The sequence below is a fragment of the Mustela nivalis genome (genome assembly GCF_964662115.1).
Source record: "Mustela nivalis genome assembly, chromosome: 18".
Taxonomy (NCBI): Eukaryota; Metazoa; Chordata; class Mammalia; order Carnivora; family Mustelidae; genus Mustela; species Mustela nivalis.
Genome location: NC_139037.1, coordinates 4133927 through 4154970, shown reverse-complemented (window position 1 = coordinate 4154970; position 21044 = coordinate 4133927). Strand labels below are relative to the sequence as shown.

The 21044-nt window shown below is 55.2% G+C and overlaps 1 protein-coding gene across 3 annotated transcripts in view; it reads left to right on the top strand.

Moving 5' to 3' along the window:
* The window catches only part of ATP2C2 (ATPase secretory pathway Ca2+ transporting 2), a 56882-nt gene that overhangs the window by 18997 nt on the left and 16841 nt on the right, over positions 1-21044 (top strand). For all 3 annotated transcript variants that reach the window (XR_014305875.1, XM_082712037.1, XM_082712038.1), the window contains exons 3-10: positions 127-243; positions 5824-5913; positions 7192-7227; positions 7325-7386; positions 10613-10721; positions 17185-17334; positions 17413-17481; positions 17834-17909. Coding sequence is in view for 2 of the 3 variants with exons in the window: in XM_082712037.1 (XP_082568163.1) it covers positions 127-243; positions 5824-5913; positions 7192-7227; positions 7325-7386; positions 10613-10721; positions 17185-17334; positions 17413-17481; positions 17834-17909 (709 nt within the window). In the remaining variant the exon portion in view is untranslated. The remainder of the gene's footprint in view (positions 1-126; positions 244-5823; positions 5914-7191; positions 7228-7324; positions 7387-10612; positions 10722-17184; positions 17335-17412; positions 17482-17833; positions 17910-21044) is intronic.

Below are 21044 nucleotides of genomic sequence, written 5' to 3'. Positions count from 1 at the left end.
TGGCGGACAGCCCAATTTCCTGGTCGGTTTGGGAAGTGGCCGGCTTCCAACGCGGGAGTTCCATGAGGTGGGCTCCCGGTCCTTCAGGGCCCACTGGTGAGCCCGTGCTTAACCGTGTCCTTCCAGGTGGACTTACAAAATGGGCTGTCCGAGTTCTCAGTGTCGCAGCGGAGACAGGTCCATGGCTGGAATGAATTTGTCGCTGATAACACCGAACCCGTGTGGAAGAAGTATCTCGATCAGGTGGGTGTCATTCCTTGCATTAACTAGTGCAAGCCAGAGGGGTGGGGTAGTCATTCATTCTTTAAATATTGACCGGGGGGGTCCTTGGACCAGTCTTGGGGTGCAGGGGTACCAAGATAAAGAAAGCTCCCTGCTCATGCAGGCTGGTTTTAGCCAGCAGGAGACATGGCCGTGGGTAGCTCTCGAATCACCCAGGCAGCCGTGACCATGAATGAGAGCTGTTACATGCACAGAGGGTTTTCACCGGCTGGGCCCCAAGCCGAGCGAGTGAGCATTAACTCCCTTCGTCTTCCTCTTCATTTTGAGGTGATGAGGGGGAGCAGAGGAGTTGAAATATTTCCCCCAGGCTGTGTAGGGTTGCTAGGGTTAGCAAGTAGAATGCCTTGTTCAACTTGAATTCCAAAGAAATACATTTTTTTGGTATAAATATGTCCCAAATGTTGCATGGAACATAATGATACCCCCCCCCCCCAATGTCCCTTGTTTATCAGCAATTCAAATTTAACCGGCTGTCCTGTAGTCTGCCTGGCCGCTGGAGCCTGGTGCCCACGGCAGTAAGTGGCACGCTAGGGAGTAGAGCCAGGCCGCTGGCTCCAGAGCCCCTGCCCTTCTTCGCCTCGGCGCTTGGTGCTGCCACCGTGCCAGGTGGATGGCGCAGAACTCAGATGCCTACACGCCACTGGGGGACCACCTACCCAGTATCCGTTCAGAAACCGCAGTTCACAGGCTGATTACCCCAGATACCGGAGGGCATTCAGACTGCCTCGGTTTCCCCCGCGTGGCCTCCCGAAGTCCCTCCCATCCCTGACCCCTGCCGATTGGCTCTGTGCACCCCCCCCCCCTGCCCCGCAGGCTTCAGCAGCCTCCCTATTGGCTCAGCGTGTGAAGCTTCGTGATTGGTTGGTTGGGAACCAATCACAGCCCTCCTCGCAGCATCCTCGCGCTCTACCCTCCTCGTGTCACTCGTCGGTCAGGTCTCTGCTCACGGGGGATGTGACTCCTTGACGCACGTGGCACCAAATTCAGCTTCTGGGTGAGCGGGTGCCTCTGGCCAGCCTGACAGCTTCCCGGAATCCCCGGGCTGGAAGGAAGCCGCCATGGCTCCTGGAAGCTGGAGTTCAAGGAAGCAGGCTGACGCTGGCGGTGGGGATGGACCGTGTCCCTCCTGTCCGCTGGGCCTCGCTCAGTCCTGCGCTGGCTGCCCCTTCCTCCAGGGCCCTCTCCTGTTTCCACAGCCAACCTCCTTCCTCCTTCCGCCCTGTTAACACTCCCACAGACGCCAGCCAGGGCCTTTCCAGAGATGGCCCCGGCTTTCCCTTTCTAGAAGATGGTTCTAATACATACCCACCGTTCTGAGTTTGACTCGAGAAGCGGACAGCTTAGCGCATGTGAAGGACTTGATAACGTTGCGCCCCCTGCAATGTCTCCTGGTTGGCCCTGACGGAAGCGTAGTGGTTGAGAGCACAGGTGTTGGATCCGGCTAGCCTACATGAACCCGTGGGCAGTTGAGTTTCTTTGAGAACCTCGGGTGCTCATTTTTCAAGCAGGGATACTGAACTGTACCTGTGTCAATGGGTTAGGAAGAGTCTAAGAAATGGTACAGGTGTAGCATTGAGCAGGGCACGTGGGATGTGCTTAGTAAAATGTCCCTTGGCTTTCTTGTTCCTGTAGCAGACCCCTTTCTGCCTGTCTCCTTTGAATGTGTGGGCTTAGAAGGGCCCTGAGCCAGGAAGGGTCTGGCCATCCGTGGCCAAAGCAGCCCATGTGGCTTGTGGCAGGGCCTTCCCATTGGGTCTGGCACCTGTTTGCTGGATTTCATGGTGACTCACTTGTGTTGGATGACACCGACTGGACAGGTGCTTGGGATGGTCTGAAGATGGGGATAGAGGGGGTACTGGTGATGTCAGCATTGAAGAAATGTCCAGGTCCAGCTCAGGAGAAGGCTGAGCCTATGGGATTGGAATTGGGCTTCAAGGTGGCTCTTGGTCCAGGCCTGGCCAGAGACCAGCACTGGGTCCCAGCACTCAGAGGGGTCCCGGCCAGGACTGCGCACCCCTGAGCTAGCCTTGAACCCATGGCTGGAGGGGCCTGTTGTCCAGAAATAGACCTGGTGTTCCCAGAGTCCTGGGTGGGTGTAGCCTGAAGGGAGGGGAGGGCAAGGAGCCAGGTGGCACTGAGGAAGTGACCTGGATAGGAGCACTTGCACCTGAGGGAGGACAGATCTAGTGCTGATCTCGGCTCTGTGACCTGAGTAGGAGCTCTCACCCCACCAAGCCTTGAGTTTCCCCAACTAAAACTGGGCGCTTGCTGCTTTATTCACTCATTCATTCTAGATAAATGCTTATGTTCCTGGACTTGAGCTAGGCACTGTGCAGAAAGCTGCAGCCAGACCAACTTTTTACTTCTGGGAAGGCAGACAGACAGCTGCCTATATAATACATCACCCAGGCAGTGTGATGGGGAGAAACGAGTCAGGACAGGTGCAGGACAGGAAATGATCCCAGGACAGCTGTTTCGGACTGTGTGCTCAGGGGAGCCGTTTGACTGGTGCCTAAAGGGCTGATCTTCGAGCAGAGACCTGAAAAAAGTGAAGAAGGGAGCTGTGGGACGGTGTGGAGGAAGGATGTGCAGAAGCAGGGGGAGTGCAAAGGCCCTGAGGCAGCAGAGGCTGGGGTCACGTGAAGGTAACCGAGCTTCAGAAGTTGAACTGGAGAAGTCAGGTGCCTGGTGCATGCTGGGGCTTCAGCCCTGTTTGTGCATCTCTCACCTCACTTCTGCCCAACAGGATAGCAAGTCTGTGGTGGGCTCAGGGCTGAAATGAAATCTTCCTCTTAGCTCTGCTGGACAGAGCTGTTTTCCCTCCTGTGCTAGGCTGAATAGCGCCCTGCTCAAACTCATGTCTACCTGGAACTCTGAATAGCGCTTTATTTGGAGATAAGGTCTTGGGGTGCTTGGGAGGCTCAGTTGGTTAAGTGTCTACCTTCAGCTCCGGGGTCCTGGGATCGAGCACCACGTTGGGTTCCCTGCTCGTTGGGGAGCCTGCTTCTCCCTCTCCCTTTGCCCACCACTCCTCCTGCTTTTGCTCTCTCCCTTTCTCTGTCAAATAAATGAAATCTTTAAAAAAAGAAAAAAGGAAATAAGGTCTTTGCAGGTGTGACTTAGTTCAGATGAGGCCCTAGTGGATTAGGGTGGCCCTAAATCCTGTCCCTGATGTCCTTGATAAGAAGAGGGAGACACATGGAGACACCCACAAGGCAGGAAAAGGGCAGAGCACAGTGTGAGCACAGTGGCAGAGACCGGAGGGGTGTGTCTCCAATCTAAGAACAGCACAGATGGCGGGCCAGCACCAGAGGCTGGGAGAGGCAGGAAGGGTCTCTCCCAGAACCTCCAGGGAGAGTTTGGCCCTACCAACACCTTCATTTGGAGAGAATCAGCCTACGATGTTTTAAGCCCCCAGGCTATGGTCATTTATCACAGCTGCCCTGGATGGGATGCCCCCTCCCCTGGGCTTTCCTGAGCTCACATATCCCTCTGCTCTTGGACTTCATCCTCCCTGGACTTCTGAGGAAAGGGTGTGTCCGCCTCTACCCGTGAGTGCTTGTGGCTTTGGCCGTGAGCTCTGCCAGGCAGCGCCAAGTGCAGCCCCTCCCCCTGCAGCTGCCCCAGACCCACCCGTGTCCTGCACTGTCAGGTGCCGTCAGAACCGAAACTGGGGCTTCACTAGCCAAACCTTTTTTTTTTTTATTTTTTTTATTTGACAGATCACAAGTAGGCAGAGAGACAGGCAGAGACAGAGGGGGAAGCAGGCTCCCTGCTGAGCAGAGAGCCCGATGCGGGGCTCGATCCCAGGACACCGAGATCACGACCCGAGCTGAAGGCAGCAGCTTAATCCACTGAGCCACCCAGGCCAGACTTTTTTTAAAAAATCTTAGAATAATATAATGACCCTCAGACGCCCATTATCCGCCTTCAATAATTACCGGTCCATTTCCCACTTTTGTCCATCTCCTTTTTTTCCTGCAGCATTTTAAAGCAAATCCTAGGGGCCCCTGGGTGGCTCAGGGGGTTAAAGCCTCTGCCTTCAGCTCAGGTCATGGTCCCAGGGTCCTGGGATCGAGCCCCACATCAGGCTCTCTGCTTAGGAGGGAGCCTGCTCCCTCCCCCCCTACCTCTCTGCCTACTTGTGATTTCTTCTGTCAAATCAATAAAATCTTTTAAAAAATTAAAACAAATTCTAGATGCTGAATCCTTTTGTCACCTGTCCTTCGCTGTGTATCTCTATCTTTAGAGGACTTTTTTTTTTTTTTTTAAACCATAACAACAATACTCTTGTCCCACTAGTACCATTATCCCTTCACTGGCCTGGGCCACTTCAAGTGCTGGGTCCACCGTCCGTTTTCCCCCACGTGCCTCAAAGACTCCTTTTTATAGTTGACTTGTTTGAAGCAGAGTCAGAACGAACCCTGCCCTTTGCTTTCGGGTGCTGTGTCCCTGACACCGTTTGAGTCTAAGACCTTTTTCTCATCTGGGACTTCATGCCCATGGAACGCGTTACAGAGTCCACAAAATTATACCCGGAGGCCTTCACCCTTAGGGAGAAGCCTGTGGCCAATGGAGTAAGGTCCATCTCTGAAACTCTGATGCACGTTTCAAGTTCCTGATGCAGTCAGAAAAACAGTAGCTCAGACAGTGGAATGTCTTCAAGTTGCTCAGTCTTGAGGATTCAGAATAGATGGTGCAGCTAAGTCAGGGCTGCTGGTGAGCTGCCCGCAAAATGTCCTGTCCCTCGTTCAGAGGAGATAAAACACAGCAAGGCTGGGGTGGGGAGTAAGGGGCACTCAGTCCCTCCTTCCTCCATACTGACATGACCAGTGTCATGTCATACTTTTTCTCGTGAGCAACATGAATCACACATCTGATCACGTTCCTCTTTTTACCTTGGCTGCTGGGAAGCTCAAGGCCAAATGCACAGCCCATTTGAAACCATGAAAACAGGACTTGCACACTGATATTTTAACTTCTACTTTGATCCTGATCTTTGGTCCACTCTCTGTTTTCCTCTTTTTGTGTGTTTGTCGTTATGTTTCCTTTCAGTTGTCTGAAGCATGAGCTACTGTGTAATAGATCTGTGACCTGAGGGAGTAGATACACAGAGCAATAAAGTAAAAATCCTTTTGGGAAGTTTCTGTGATACTGGTTCTCAGGCCTCACTAGAGCCCCCAGGGGCACGTGGGTGTGATTGGGACACATGGCATTGGGGAGCTGGTGTAGCAAAGGGGACTCCTTGGCCGTGCAGGACCAGAGTTGGCAGGCCACCAGAGGGGCTGCGTCCTGACCTTGTGTCACGGAGACCTGGTAGGGTGAGACCAAGAACTCCAAGGCAGGGCCAGGGCTGCTGTCCGGACAGGCACGGTGTAGGATGTCCCCCAGGAAGCCAGTGTCCGTGGAACTGCACGGGTGGGATTTCTGGTAGAGGAGAACCTCACTGTCGTGCTGGCTTGGAAGCCCAGCCCTGAGCCAAAAGCAGAGAACACCTCCCCTCACCGCAGCCACCCCCGCTGCCCTGTGTTCTCTCTGCAGTTTAAGAACCCCTTGATCCTGCTGCTCCTGGCCTCCGCCCTGGTGAGCGTCCTCACGAAGGAGTACGAGGACGCCGTCAGTATCGCCGTGGTGAGTGCGGGGCGGGCAGGAGCACCGGCTCCCAGACCCCACTGCCCAGGGGCTTACAGAGTCTTTGCCCATTTTATTAGGCAAGAAGGAAAGAGTGTGGCTGTAGAGAAAAAACAGGAAATACAGCAGAAAGAAAGGAAAGTCCTTCTCTGTCCCCTGCGGAGACGTCCTGGGTCATTTTGCCATCACTGTGTCGGTGGATACACAGGGACTCCTAGTTCCTTGCTGTTGGGAACAGTGTTGCAGTGAAGCCCTCTTCCATGACCCCGCAGCAGAGCCGTCCTTTGAAGGTGTTTCCCAGACACAACGGCTGAGCGCCCTTTTAAAAAGAAGGTTTTCTTAATTGAAATGAAAGTCACATGATTAAAAAAAAATAACCATTTTGAAATATACAATCCAGGGGCATTTAGCACATTCCCTTCTAGCTAGAGCTAAAATGGTCGGCAAAGGAAGCTGCCCCCCCCCATCACCAGCCCCCACCCCTCCCTGGGTCCGCTCTCTGGCTCTCTGTCCTCTGCAGCTGTTTTATATAATAGAATCTTATATTATATGACCTTTTCTATCTGGCTCTTCCTGAATACCTTTTGATGACTGTCATTCTTGCTTCCCTGTGTCTGTCATGGGCTCTTTTAAAATACACAATCAGGGGACACCTGGGTGGCTCAGTTGGTTAAGCAGCTGCCTTCGGCTCAGGTCATGATCCCAGCATCCTGGGATCGAGTCCCACATCGGGCTCCTTGCTCCGCAGGGAGCCTGCTTCTCCCTCTGACTCTGCCTGCCACTCTGTCTGCCTGTGCTCGCTCTCTCTCCCTCTCTCTCTGATAAATAAATAAATAAAATCTTTAAAAAAAAAAATACACAATCAGGCTCCTTCCAAGCAATGGTGTTTGCTCCTCTGTTTAAAAGGCTGCAGCTACGTCCGTAACCTCTGAGGCGGAATGATGTTTACAGTACAGCGTGTGAACAGGCAGTTTGTAAAAGAATACGTCTGTACCATAGGATCCTGTGTTGTATGTCTATGCGGAAAAATCTAGAATTACCCTAAAATGTGAACCTTTGAATGCCAGAATTTGGGATGATTTTTCTGATTTGTTTTTTGTTTTGTTTTGTTTTTGGGGGGTCGGGGGGGGCTCATCTGTTTTGTAGGTTTCTGTGGGCTTGGTTTGCAAGAAGAAAGGAAATTTATTTGGAAGGGGGGGTGCTGCGCCCTACGTCCGTGGGCTCACTCACTCACCCAACAGCTGGGGGCTGACGCCGCCCTCCCCGCTTGCTCCCTAGGCCGTGCTGATCGTGGTCACCGTCGCCTTCATCCAGGTGTGTAACTAGTTCCCGAGGTCTGGGTCAGGGTAACCCGGGTGTGACGGTGCGGATTGCCCACCCCTGATTATGGTGTTCGCTGTGCTGCTGCCAGGAGTACAGGTCGGAGAAGTCCCTGGAGGAGCTGACCAAGCTTGTCCCTCCTGAGTGTAACTGGTAAGTCAGAGATTCCCTGGAACTTTCTGGTTCATCGGAGCCCGTGTGCTGGTGAATTTGGTAGAAGTTTGGCCAAGTTTGTGTCCCTGGTAGCATGATGGAGGAGGACCGTGTCTTTCCAGGGGTTGGGAGACCTGGCGTCTGCCCGGCCAGGAGATTCCGGTGTGTCCTTGGGCCTGTCATTCTACCTCTCTGGGCCTCGAGTCTCTTAGGGTCTAATCAAGGTGCCTGGGCCGGGGCCACAGATGGCGGGAATGGCTTTGGAAGAGGGCAGCCCACGAGACCCGTGGTAGGGTGTGCAAAGCCGTGCCCAGTTTTCCTGCATTCAGAAGTTGCAGAAGATTCTCCGGGAGGGGATGGGAGGGGCTGGCGACGCAGGGCCGCTGGGCTGCGGGGCGAGCTGGCGCAAGGGTGACCTCCGGGCATGTGCCCCGCAGCCCCTCTGGCCTCTTTCCTGCCTGGACGTTTCTACGGCGCCTCCTGTTACCCCACAGCCCTTACCATAGCTGTTTAAAAAGGAGAAAGGAAGGACCAAACCACAGTGCTGTGCACTCAAGCTTTCTGGGATGTTCTGTAATCGCCGCTGTCCAGTACGGCACCAGTCCTCACACAGGACCCTGAGGACTGGGGTGTGGCTGGGGCGATGGGGGACGTGAGTTCTTCTCACTCAGCGTCAGTAGCCCACGGGGGCTCATGGCTGCTCTCGTGCACAGCCAGGGCGGAAGGGAAGCCGCCCACCCCGAGGGGCCCGACTTCTCCTCCGTGTAATTCCCAGTGTCCTTCCCGGGTCAGCCACATGCGGCTCTCCTTGGAGGATGGACGGATTTCAGAAAAGGTCCTCGTCTGCCTCCCCCCCCCTGCCCAGCTCTGCTGAGGTCGGAGGTCACGGGTGTTTCCCACTTAGCCACGTGCTGCTCCAAAGGCAGTGACTGAACTATCTCACCACCCCAGGACCCCAGGGGCTTCGGAAGGGTTAAGCAGGTGGTAACGGTTTCCTGAAAGGCGATTGGGGAAGAACATATATTTGGATGTAAATGGCACAGCTGTGCCTCACAGCAGGGGATAGAAAGATCTAATGGGATGAGCCCCACCTCTTAAGGAGCCCGGAAGCAAGGGGCCCCTGTGTGTGTGTGTGTGTGTGTGTGTGTGTGTGTAAGAGAGAGATGTGGAACCGTGAGACTAGCTGAGTCAATTCTGGAAGGCTCGGCGGGGACGCTAAACATGTCTGGGCTCAGTAAGGAGACGAGCGAGGCTGTCAGAAATCCAGACGTGGGGTGTGTGATGTCAGCGTACGGACAAACGGAAGCCTAAATGATTTATATGGTTTGATGATCCGATCTTAAGTCTAGATATCAAGTCTTGGCCTTTCAAGTGAGTGGTATGCATTATTGATGGCCCCGGGAGTCCCTTCTCAAAGAAGACCTCAGGGTTAAGGGCAGTGGCGGCAGGCGGCGAGGGCACTGAAGTGAGCCGCGGCCGCCTCGGTGTCTGAGGCCTCTCAGAAGGAGCGCCTGCCGCGCGGGCCCCTCCTGGGTGCCCCCCATCGTCCGTGATCTCAGCGTGTCTTAGTGAGCACCTACTGTGTGCCAGAAGAAACAGTGTCGGGGTTACGCGGCCGAACAAGAAGGCGAGGGCTCGGCCTTCGGGGCGCGCACGCTCCTCCCAGGGAGGCCAAGGATGAAGGCGAAGGACGACGACCTTGGACCGCGGCGGGCACCGAAGGCAGAACGGGCCGGACCCGAGGCCCCGGACCCGGAGCCCCGGAAGGCCTCCCCGAGAGGAAACGACACGCGGTGAAGAGTGGGAGCGGCCCCGGGAGCGGCTCTCCGGCTGCGCTGACCGCACGTGTGGGAAGGAGCGGACATTTCGATCGAGACCTGAGGAAGAGGAGGGACCAGCAGGTGAATCTGGGGGGCTTCAGGGGGGCTCCGGCCCCGGGGACAGCTCAGCCGCTCCGGCCGGAGAAACAGAATCGTCTCCCAGCAAGGGATCTCAGGTCGGGGGCCACATGGCTGGTTCGTTTGCGCAGGCTCCAAGGACCGGGTTCTCTGATTCCGTCACTCTGCCACCCCTGGCTTGTTGGCTCTGGACTCTGGCTGCCTCCCTCCGTGCTCCCTGGACCCGGGTGCAGCTCTGGGCGTCCGAGGTGGATGTGAAAAGAAGAAGTCTCGTGTGTGTGTGTGTGTGTGTGTGTGTGCGCGCGCGCGCGTGCTCAAGCCCCCAACAAATGTCCCCTCATGTCCCCAAAACCAGTGCTATGGAACGTGCCCAGGCCCACGCCTGTCACAGGAGGGATGGATGGCCCCGATGGTCTCGGTCACTCAGGACGCCCTCCCTAGGACAGACGGCGCTGGGGGAAAGGTGGCTGTCCGCACGAGTGAATTCTGTTAACAAAGGACAGGGAATGTCTTCTTCGCTGTCCGAGGCTGGCAGAGACCTTGAGACCGGAAAGCTGGTTGCGTTCGAAGGCGGGTAACCGAGATGGGGAGCAGCAGGAATGGGGTACGGAGGTCCCGGTCAAAGCGGCCTTACCAGGGCTTTCAAGTTTGAGTCCAAGGTCATGGAAAGCAGGAGCAGGAAGGAGTTGTGACCTGGTTTTTTGCATTTTAAGAGCTCTCTGGCCACTGGGTAGGGGCCGAATTGAAGAGGGCCAGGGGTGGGCAGGAGTCCAGCTGAGGCAGCAGTGCCCCAGGAGGGGGGACTGCCATTGGAACCTGTGCACAGAAGCACATGCCAGGGGTAAGGGTCATAGCCCGGAGGGAAAGGAGGTCCCAGGCCTCTTGGGTACTTGGTGCTCCCCACTCCAACCCTAGCTCTGCTCTTCCGTGCCCCTCAGCACAGAAGATGGCTCTCCGTGGCCAGAGTGCTGTCTTCTCTAAGGACAGGGGCGTTGCTAGCTACCGGCTTCATTAAGGAAGCTTTAGAGCTGCTGACCTACACCTCCAGAACTTCTAGAGGCCATGTGGTTCTGCCTTGTTTCCAGGCAGAGTAAACAGGAATAGGAGCCCCACTTTTCAGACAAGGCCCAGGGTCTCCCAGAAACGACATGCTTTTCCAAAGGTCGTTTAGGGTATGTAATTAAAAATATGATAAAACCACAAAGGCACAAGGGTTTGTCCATCACTGAAAGAGAAAGTATGATTCTCTATTCTTTGCTCAAGTTTCTTAAAAGTGTGCACAAAAGGGATGTCATCAGCTTTTTTGCTTCTTCCCATTTTAATTACAGCATAAGAGAAGGAAAGCTCCAGCATCTGCTTGCACGAGACCTGGTTCCCGGAGACATTGTGTCTCTCTCGATCGGAGACCGGATCCCTGCAGACATCCGTCTCACTGAGGTGAGGGGTCCCGAACCCTGACCTGTGCTCTCTCTCACACACACACACGTGCGCACGCACGTGTGGTCACACACATACATGCACACATGAAGGCATGAAGTCGGCAAGCCAGCTCACTGCAAACACAAAGCCCCTCAAATTGCATCCATAAATTATTTATTCCCGTTTCCACTAAAAACCTAAGAGAGTTTGGTGATGTGAGTCTGTGGCTTACGGCAGGCTGCGGTAGCAAATTAAACCAGGCCGGGGCTGAGGAATGGGACAAGAGTTGTTTCTAGAAACAGCTACTCTGATGTCAGATTGCTGAATGATGAGCAGGGAAGCGTATCGGCGAAGACATAACTCGTAGCTCAAGCTTTTACAGTTGTGTGGTCTGGGGACATCAGGCGTGGGGGGTGGCAAGCTGGTTCCCTGACCTTTGTGGGTGTCCTGGTGTGACCAGCTCACAGTCCCGGAGATAATCCTGGATTCTCGGGGAAAGGTTAAGTCCAGGTCAGAGGGGTCTGTGGCTGGGGTCATCTATTTTAGGAATCCTTCCAAGAAGACTGAAGAGTTGCTTAAAGCTCTCAGTGATAAAGGATCAGGCACAGGCTCTCTCCCCGATGTTGTTCTTTCCGGAGAATGTGTGTTCAGGAACTGGAGGATCACTGGCAAGCTGAGAAAATGGTGTGGAGGGCGGGTGGGGAAGAGCGAAGAGAGACTCCCTTCGAACGCGCTCTGCCCGGCTCTTAGTTCCCCCAGCAGGCTGGGCTGCTTGCTCTTAGGCTCATGCCGCTACCCCTGCCCGCAGCAGAACGGATTCCTCACCGTCTGCTACCCCCCCCCCCACACACACACACGATGCACGAGCATCTGACTCCAAGTCCAGGACATGTGGGTCTCCTTAGAGGAGCCAGGCCCCGCCCACGAGGAAGTCTGACATCATCTGTTCACCGAGCGGTGGGCTCTGCCTCCCGATGCCAGGATTCCCCGGCGGTTGGGTAGCTGGTCTGGAGGACGTGTGCCTGACACAGGTGCTACCCAGAGTCCGTGCCTCAAGGTTGTTGGTGCCCTAGGGCGGGGCATGTCCCCGAGTTTGAACCGAGGGCCTGCCCTTCACGAGCTGGGTGACCTGGACCACGTTACTTAACCTGTCTGTGCCCCTGTGTCCCTGTCTGTAAGATGGGGGGTGATGAGGCCTGTAGGATGACTGTTACAGGACGTCATAGACGGAGAGGGCCCGGAGCAGCCTGACGCAGGGGAGTGACGGGCGCGTGTTGGAGATCAGGGCGCCCTGGGTTTCACATCCCTGCGCTGCACCGTCCAGCATGTGACTTTGGGGAAGCATTGGGCGCTCTGACCTTAGTGTCCTTATCTGTGAAAGGGGCTAGCGTTCGTTCCACCTTGAGTAGGTAAGAACCTGTAACACACTTGGCCCCGTGTCCCGTGTGATGTAAGCGGTCACTGCGTCTCAGAGGTGGCTCCCCTGTACCCCTTCCCCGGCTCTCCACCAGTCCCCGAAACAGCTTTAACCCCCAAGCAACTTTCTCCTTCAATGAGTTTTCTTCCTGCCCTGCTTATGTTAAATTCTTTTGTGCCCGCTGTCCACAGCACAGAGTGCTTTCCGTGTCCCCCCCCCCCCCCCCGCCAGGCACAAACACGACAGAGTTCCCTTTTGGTATTTTGCAACTGCCCCGAACAATCAATAGCTTTGTTTATTCACAGTGGGACACAGTGGGATATTTGTGTCAGCTGTTTCACTCCGAGACCTGGGACAGCTTTTTTAAGTCCAGGAAACAGCAGGTTCCGGAACGTTCGTAAAATAAGTCACCCAAATACGAGTGCTTTATGCATTGTGCGTGGGGGTCAGCAAACATTCTCTCTCCCCATAGTTAATGAAGGTCAAGGCCTAGGGGGTAGGCTGACCTGGTCCAGCCAGTAGAGCAGGGACACTCCTCCTCCTCCTTCCTCTCCCGCTTCTGGCATGAAAAGGGTATTGAATGGGACCTGTCAGGGCTCCAAGTAACGCTTTGTCTCCAAGGTGGGAGGCCGGCTGGGTGTGGGGGATGGGAGGAGTCTTGCCTGTGTATGAGCAGCAAGTGACCAGAGCCCTCAGTTGGGTTCAGGCCCAGCCTCCTCTGGGTGCCCACTGGTATCGTGTGGGTTCTGTGCTTTCACTGGTCGCCCCCTCAGCTGACCTGGTGCCTGGGAGGTCACCGGAAGCCACACACACACACACACACACACCCAGCTCTGTTCCTTCTTGGTCCAGACACTCGCCCTTACTCCCTGCCTCTCTCTCTCTTCTGGAGAGAACTAATGTGTGTATAGAAATACACAGTCAGGTCTGTGCTCACCACTGGGGAGAAACTGCCTCCTTCCATCCCCCACAACCTTAAGGGAACAGCACTCATTGTTCTGACTTGAGCACAAGAACACAGAACCCTGGAGAGACTGAGCAGCCCACCTGAGCTCATGCAGCCGCAAGTCCGGGGGGAGGAGGATTTGAACTCGGGTCTTGGGCTGCAGAGCCACATCCGTCCCCGCCCACAGCGGGCGCTCTCTTGCTGCCGTCAGCTGTTCTGACGTCCTTTAGCTCTCTGGCTCTCCCTCTGGGTGTCCTCCCTGTATCCGTTCCCTAAGGCCCCTGGAACACGCGACCACATACAGAGTGGCGACGCCGAAGGATCCTCTTACAGTTCTGGGGGTCAGAATGAAGATCGGTGTGACCGGGTGGGAAAAGCAAGCTGTTGGAATTTAAAAACAGAACAAATAAACCCGAGGAAGAGTCAAAGCTCAAGTTTGGGTCTGGAAGGCCGGGGTGTCGACTAAGCCTTGCGCTATAGGATTCCCGCCAATCCCAAATTGATTTTAATGAAATAGATTCAGGATTAAATATGCTTAGTTGACAGATGTTCTCTAGACCAGAATAGGCTCCGAGTCTTTGTCTCTGCCCACTTCCCCGCGCCTACCTGGTTACGCTTATTGCTGTTCTCCTGACCCTCCCAGCTGGCTCTTCTGCCCACGCCACCGCCAGCCGCCATCCAGAGCCTTCCTCTGTCTCGCTTGGGCTGTGTTTCTCGGACTGTAGGCTTCCCGTCCCAGTGCAGCTGGCTACCTCTTCCAACATCTAACTCGATTTTATCATCTCCCGCACCTCTCTTCTCTGATCAAGACTTTTTCTGGATCCTCATTACTTATAAGGTACTATCCAAATTTCATAACCCATCTCCGATGTAGCTGAGTTCAGCCACACCTTCCACAGTTGTTCTGCTCCACGTGGACCAAACCTCCCGTCTTCTTGCCTGTCACCCCTCCATTCAGTGCTACTCAGGGACAGGAACAGCTCTCCATCCCCACCATGGCTTCAGCACCGGGGACAGCACCCACCACACGCCCCCTCCCCACCCCAAGAATCCGTACCCCAAAGAGGGTGCCTTGGTGCCCGCGCTCAGCACCCTGGGCTGCTGTCCCGCTAACGCTGGAGGGGTACTGGGAGGAGAGAGGTCTTTTCTTTGGCTCCCCCTCCTCCCAGTTGCTCTGACCGAGCGGGTTATTACCAAGTCCAGGCTTCACCAGCGCACCTGGCCTTTTCCTTCCCTGCCTGACTCACTCAGCACGTGTCTGCTCGTCCTTCCAGACCCGTTCCATGTCCCCGATCCCCCGGGAACGCTCCTCCGGTCCGTCTCCCCAGCCCAAGTGCCCCAGCTTCCCGTTCCGCACCCCCCCCCCCCAGTCTTCTGCGGCCGATCAGACTGGGCGGGAACATCAGACCCAGACCGGAACAATTACCGCTCCAGGACTTGGTCAGTGGAGGGCTTCCCTTCCCAGTGTTTGCATTGTTACCATTCTGGCTACAGGATTACTTCAAGGTGAACGAGCGAAGTTAGGTGCACATTCTATGTGCTTCAAACCTTATGCAACTGTGAGCCTAAGCCAGACTTTCCAAGTACATGCAATTTATTCAAATTATCCTCACGTCCCATGAGACAGTGTTTTCTGGAAACCCAGTCCCTGCCACCAGGGCTGTGGTGCCGATTTCTGCCACCTGCTATCTGTGGCGTCGGCAGCCGGTGCTGCTGGGTGACTGCGTCTTCCCATTTCTTCCTTCATTGTGTCCTCTGACTTGCCCTTGATGCCCTGGAGATAAAAAACCACAAACTCTAGATCAGTTGGTAGTTGTGTTTGCAGTAAACAGAGTAAGAGAAATAGATAGGCTTCTATGGGCCAGGGATGCACGCCTCTCTCATAATGAGAGACCGGAAGTGGGGTGTCCAAAGCCAATACGGCAGCTCCGCCGTGGCACAAGGGACGGGGCTTCTCCCAGCCCCCTTGCCCTGCCCCCCCATACCTGTAACATGGCTCCTGGAGCCACTATAATGAAAGCCCAGGGAGGGAGGAGGAGGAAGCTGGAAGGGGAAGAGGGCCTGTCAGCTCAGCCACCTTCACAGATCCTACCCAGGACTCTCGGTGACTTCTCCTTATGTCCTGTTGTCCAGAAGGCGGGGACACTGAGTTGCAAGGAAGACTGGGAAGTGACATTGGTGGGTGGGGGAGCACGTCGCCATCCCCAACCCCAATACCCTTCCCACTGGGGGTTCTGTTAGGAGGGGACGTGGGCATCTCACAGGCGGTGGATAGCCCTTGTCCTCCTTGGGGCTGGGATCCCGTGGCGGTGGGCGCTTTTGTAAAAGGTGATCATGAAATTTTTAAATTTGCAAGTGTAGAGAACTCAGCAGCCCCCGCTTGAATAGTGCCGACTCACTGCTCTCTTGTGAGTTTGTAGGAAGACGGCTTCTCTGAGCTGGTCTTCAGTGCCGAAATAACAAGGTCCTTAGGGGAAGAGCTTGCCCCGGGCCCTTCTATGTCCTCCTTTGTACCTGGCACAATTTGGCTACAGAGGACTCACCTCTTGAGTGATACCTACTGGGTCTATGTCAGTTCTGCCAGATGGTTAAGAGTGAAGTTTCTGGGTCCAGAGCCTTGGTTCATGCTTCTGCTCTCAGGTAGCTGTAGAACCGCGAGTAAGGTACTCGAACAAGTTACTTAATTACTCCATGCCTCAGTTTCCCCACATGTAGAATGGAGAAACCAACAGCATCTTTCGTGGAGGGTGTGGAGACTAAGAGATAGACCTTGTGAAGTGCTTGGCACAGGGCCCAGCACATCAGAGGAGTTGTGGAATTGTGAGTGCCTCCCTCCTCCTCTGCTTGGGGGGGTGTGTGCATGCGTGTGTGTGTATGCGCGCGCACATGCGCTGTGCCCATGTGTCGTGTCTGGTGTTAACATAACCTTAGGCTGTCATCGAATAACCTGGCTCAAAGCACATGGCTTATGTGGGGGTCTCTGGGGAGGGCAGGACGTGGAGTGTCCAGGGAAAGGCACAGCTGCTTTGAAAGGCATATTCCAAGTTAACCGTTGCCTAAGATTTTTTTCTAACATTGCACAGTACATGAAAACCTTAACTAATGTTACAGAAGGTATGAGACATGTTTTTCAAGAGGGGCCACACAATTCAATGCTTGTTCAGTTCCTCGAGGCCTCTGAGGCCATGTTCTAATCCTGGTTCCCTGATTTCGACTTGGGCTTTGTTTGCCGTCTGTTGCATAATGGCATGACGAGGCCAGGTGCTGTCCTGTGCTTTTCTGGTCAAGGTTTTGTTTCTGGTTTTTTGGTCTTTTTTTTTTTTAGTTGTGGCAACATTTAAAAGACAAAAACAAAACTTCGTTACATTCCAAAATGAGATTTGTATTTCTTAGTGGCAGAAAATCCTCATGACTTCATGGGCCATGACTTCATGGCCACGGTGGACGAGGGCAGTCTGGTTCCCTTTCCAACCCAGACGTCAGAGCCAGCGTCTCTGGAAGACCCTGGTTAGGGAAAGGCAAGAGCATCTGTGCCTGAAGTAGCCGGGGACCAGCAGCTCCACCGTCTCCAGAGGCATCTCCGGGACCACCTGTTAGACACGGTCAATGCCAGATCAGTCCTCCTGATCCGTGGGAAGACGACAGTGATTTCTCGGAACCTGAAGATCACGTTCAAATTTAAACATAGACGCAAGCTTTCTTCAAGACGCCGAAGACAAATGCCTGAAGTTCCTGAATTCTGTATCAGATGCAGGTGCCCCTCATTCGAAGTTTTAGAGATGACCCTCCGCGTCAGGGGTGGTCCCCGGGCATCTACTTTGTTCAGGAAAGACTTCATTTGAATATCCTGCCAGGTCAGTGCAGGTAACCCAGGTAAAAAGTCCTTTACCACCCAACTCCAGGTCCTACTGGAGGGACGTTTTCTGCCTAGAGGTGCCTGCCCGCTCTGTAGGGAGCAGTGGTCGGACCTCATTCCAGGCAGTCAGGGGCACGACCTTTTACACACAGGAAATTTTTCACAATTGAGAAGTTTTACAAGGTAAGGGTGGTCCATTCTGTGCTTTTACAACCCGTTCTCGGGGTGAAGGGACAGAATCCTTCATCTTTTCCCCTGCTAGGTCACAGATCTCCTGGTAGACGAGTCCAGCTTCACGGGAGAAGCTGAGCCGTGCAGTAAGACGGACAGCCCGCTGGCCGGCGGGGGGGACCTCACCACTCTGAGCAACATCGTCTTCATGGGGACCCTGGTGCAGTACGGGAAGGGGCAGGTAAGCCCCAGGGACTTTGGCCGCCCTCACCAGTGGGCTTCTGGCTTCAGACCTCACACAGCTCTCTCCTGAACGCAGGGGGTCGTGATCGGAACAGGGGAAAGGTCCCAGTTCGGAGAAGTGTTCAAGATGATGCAGGCTGAAGAGGTAAGGGTCGGTTGGGGCTTTGGTTTTCTGGGAGTTGGGGTTGGCGATTCCTCTCGGCTACGACACCGGCCCTGCCCCTCCTTAGGAACGAGAATGATGTGGTTAACGTGAGTTCATACCTTTCACACCTTTAAAAATTTATTTTTATTGCACAACATTTATTAGGATTTTGCTGTCAAGATTAAACTTACAGACAGGAACATGCACAGTCCTCAAGTGTAGAGATCAGCAAGGTTTTTATGCGCGCCCCCTGGGGACTCGCCTCTCCACTTAAGATATAAGAACGCCAGGCAGAAGCCGAGGGACGCTCCTGGGATCGCTTCTCACAAACCCATGCTTCTCATCCTTTCAGACGCCTAAAACCCCGCTCCAGAAAAGCATGGACAAGCTGGGGAAGCAGCTGACACTCTTCTCGTTTGCCATCATCGGTGAGTGAGGCACCTGCACTGGGTCCGGGGGACGGAGGGGAGCCGACCTGAGCGGGCATGGCCGTTTCTCAGACTCCCTGCTGCTGACGTGGGTGAGGACCCAGGGATGGGACCAGGGACCCCGATAGGGCCAAGAGGTTTCTATCTCAGCCCCCGCCAACCATGCCGCCGCAGCCCGACACTGTAATGGCTTCCCTGGTCAAGGCGTATTTCTGGTTCACACCATGGTCTGCGGGCACGTTCCTGATGGAGTGGCTTTCTGGGTAGGTCCCCTCCAAGCACCAAGTCAGGGTCCTGGGCCCCGCCCACAGATGGCTCTCCCTCCCTCCTGGTCCTCAGAGGCTGGCTGCTCTCCCTACTTGTTCGTCCAGCAGGTGGGCAAAGCCCGAGCAGGGGGCTGGTGTGGGAAACGTTTAAGGCATGAAGTCATCACCTTGGCCCATTGCCCATTCTTGATTGGCCAGAATGGAGTCACATGGCCTACAAAACCGCAGAGGATGCTGGGAGGTGTGGTTTAGCAGTGCAGCAGCCGTATTCCTAGGCTACCGACCAGGCTGTGCCAGGACTTGTGCCCCTTGGCCTTTGGCAGCACAGCAGGTGGCACCGATATGACGCTGCTGACCTAACTGTGGGTCTCAAGCCTGAGTCTCCCCATGGGGCCGCCCCAGTCCCTTCACCGGCTGCTTCCTCCTATCTCCCACTCTGGCTTTGATTCTGGTCTTCATTCCCAGCTTTAAGGATCCACCGGGTCCTGGCCCAGGGCTCATTCTCAATCAACACTTGTTGAGTGGATGGGTTCATAAAGGAACCCACAAACCGTGGCCCGTGGCACAGGCAGTGATGAGAGGCGGGACCAGTGAGTCTCCCTAAAACTGTGGAGTCAGAAAGCTCGTGGGAGAAATAGCCGTCCCTCCAGGAAGCACTTCTGTTGTGCCTCGGGCCACCCAGATGCATGAACTCATTGACTGAGTGTCGTGTGACACGCTGGTCACTGGGATACGGTCGGGGGCTACCAAATGGATCAGATACAGCTTCTGTCCTCTGAAGGACCCCAGGCCAGTAAGACAGAGACACGTGAACAAACATGACACGCGAGGGTAGCAGTTGATCTTGAGTAGGGGAGTTGGGAAGGTTCTGAGGGGAATGTGACATTCAGTGGGGTCTTGCAGGCTATGTAGGAGTTTGCCAAGTGAGAAAAGAGGGTGTCAAGCATTGCAGGCAGAGCACAGGGTGTGATCAAAGGCACGGAGGGGGACTGCGTTCCTTTGCAACTTCCCAGAGGTAGGAACTGTAGCAGAGAGGTTGAGAGGAGGTGGTCTGGGGTCAGGGCTTTCAATTCTGCTGTGCCGGGGACAGACCTGCACGCCCTTTCTTCCTCGGGCACCCCTTCTCAAAATTCCAGCATCTCGTCGCCTCTGCGGATTTCAGATTTGGATGTAAGTGCTCCAGCTTGGCTAAATCACTGGCTCCGCTGTCTTGAGGCGGCTCCTGCCTTCTTCCCTCCCTCCCACCGGGTTTTATCTTCACCTGCCAAGTCCGATCTACTAGTGGGGCTCTGAGCTGTGACTGCCTTTTGAGGCCATGCTTCTCCTTGGTTGCAAGGAGGACTGACAGATGCGTGATGGCTGTCGTGGACACAAGTGGGGAAAGAGGCCTGCGCATTGCCTTTCACTGGCCATCCTTGGGGCTGCATATTGGCCAGGCGTCTTTGGGAGAGTAGAAGGTCCACGCGGTCCTGGCTGTCTGGAGGACCACCGCCCAGAGGCCTCTTTTACTCTCTAGTATGAGGACTGGAAACCATGACTCCTGGACCAAACTGAGTTTGCCACCTGATTTTGTATAGCCCACAAGCCAAGAGTATTCTTTTTCTTTCTTTTTTTTTTAAAGATTTTATTTGTTTCTTTGAGAGAGAGTACACATGAGCAGAGGGAGGGGCAGAGGGAGAGGGAAGCAGGCGCCCCACGGAGCAGGAGCCCGATGCGGGGCTCGATCCCGGGACCCTGGGATCATGACCTGAGCCAAAGGCAGATGCTTCACTGAGCCCCGCAGGCGCCCTTAATAGATACTTCAAGAGCTGTTCCAGGAGGGTGGGCGTTTTGGAATGGGGTTCCGTCGATCCTTGTGGGGCCCATGGGGGAGATGCGGGGAAGACGTGGCGGGCCGGTCCGTGCTTGAGAACCAGCTTTCCCGGGAGAGGAACGTTTGCCAGGCTCCGTGCTGTAAATACCCTCCATGGGGCCACTCTCCAGCTGCCCGTGGATTAAAGTCACGGAGTGTGAGTTTGGGAAGCCATGCGCTGCGCCAGCCCTTAGGGGCCCTGTGGGCAGGGGCAGGGCCCAGCGTCCGGGGCTGCAGGGTCGGCACCCGCCCCTGTTTCTGATCGAGTTGCCCCACCAGTCTCTGGATTCACTGGGGTTCCAGCTGACATTTCGTCTGCCTACCGCCGCTAACTGCTGCATATAAAAAAGGTAGCTAACAAATCAGATCTTGTCACCCCCCCAACACGCACACGCGCTACACACGTGCACACACCACTGCCACCCAGTGCACAGCTGCCGTGGCTCCCCGTTCCCTCCGACCCGAAGCTGCCATTCGGCGTCGGCAAGTCCTCCGAGGCTCAACAGGTGCCCCGCCTGCCTCCCACGTCCTCCCTCCACGACCACACAGGCGACAGCCGCTAGCCACCCCTCCCGCCCAGTCCTTAGCTGTGGGCTGGGAGCGGGGCTGAGCCTTCCAGGGGATGGTGGCCTCTTTAATCCTGAAACAGCTCCTCCAGGAACACACGGGCCCCCTCCCCACCTGACAGATACGGAGACTCCCCCATTGCCGGAACGTCCTGCGTGCTTTCCTGGGTCCCGGCACGACTTCCGGCGCTTCTCCAACCCGAGGGTCCCTCTCTGGCCGGGTCCGCGTGTCCTGGGCCGGCACTGTGCCTGCTGTTAGGAACCATGATGAGGGAGGAAAGGAAAAGGGAATTTGTTTAATGGTGAACGCGGCAGGACACAGCCCTGTAGCCCCCGGGCCCATCTGCCCATCCCGGGATCAGCTGTCATTGGCCCCGTCGCACAGCATGGGGGACGTCCCCGCTCACGGGGCACCCGGGGGAGATTAAGGGAGTCACCTGTAAACATTTGC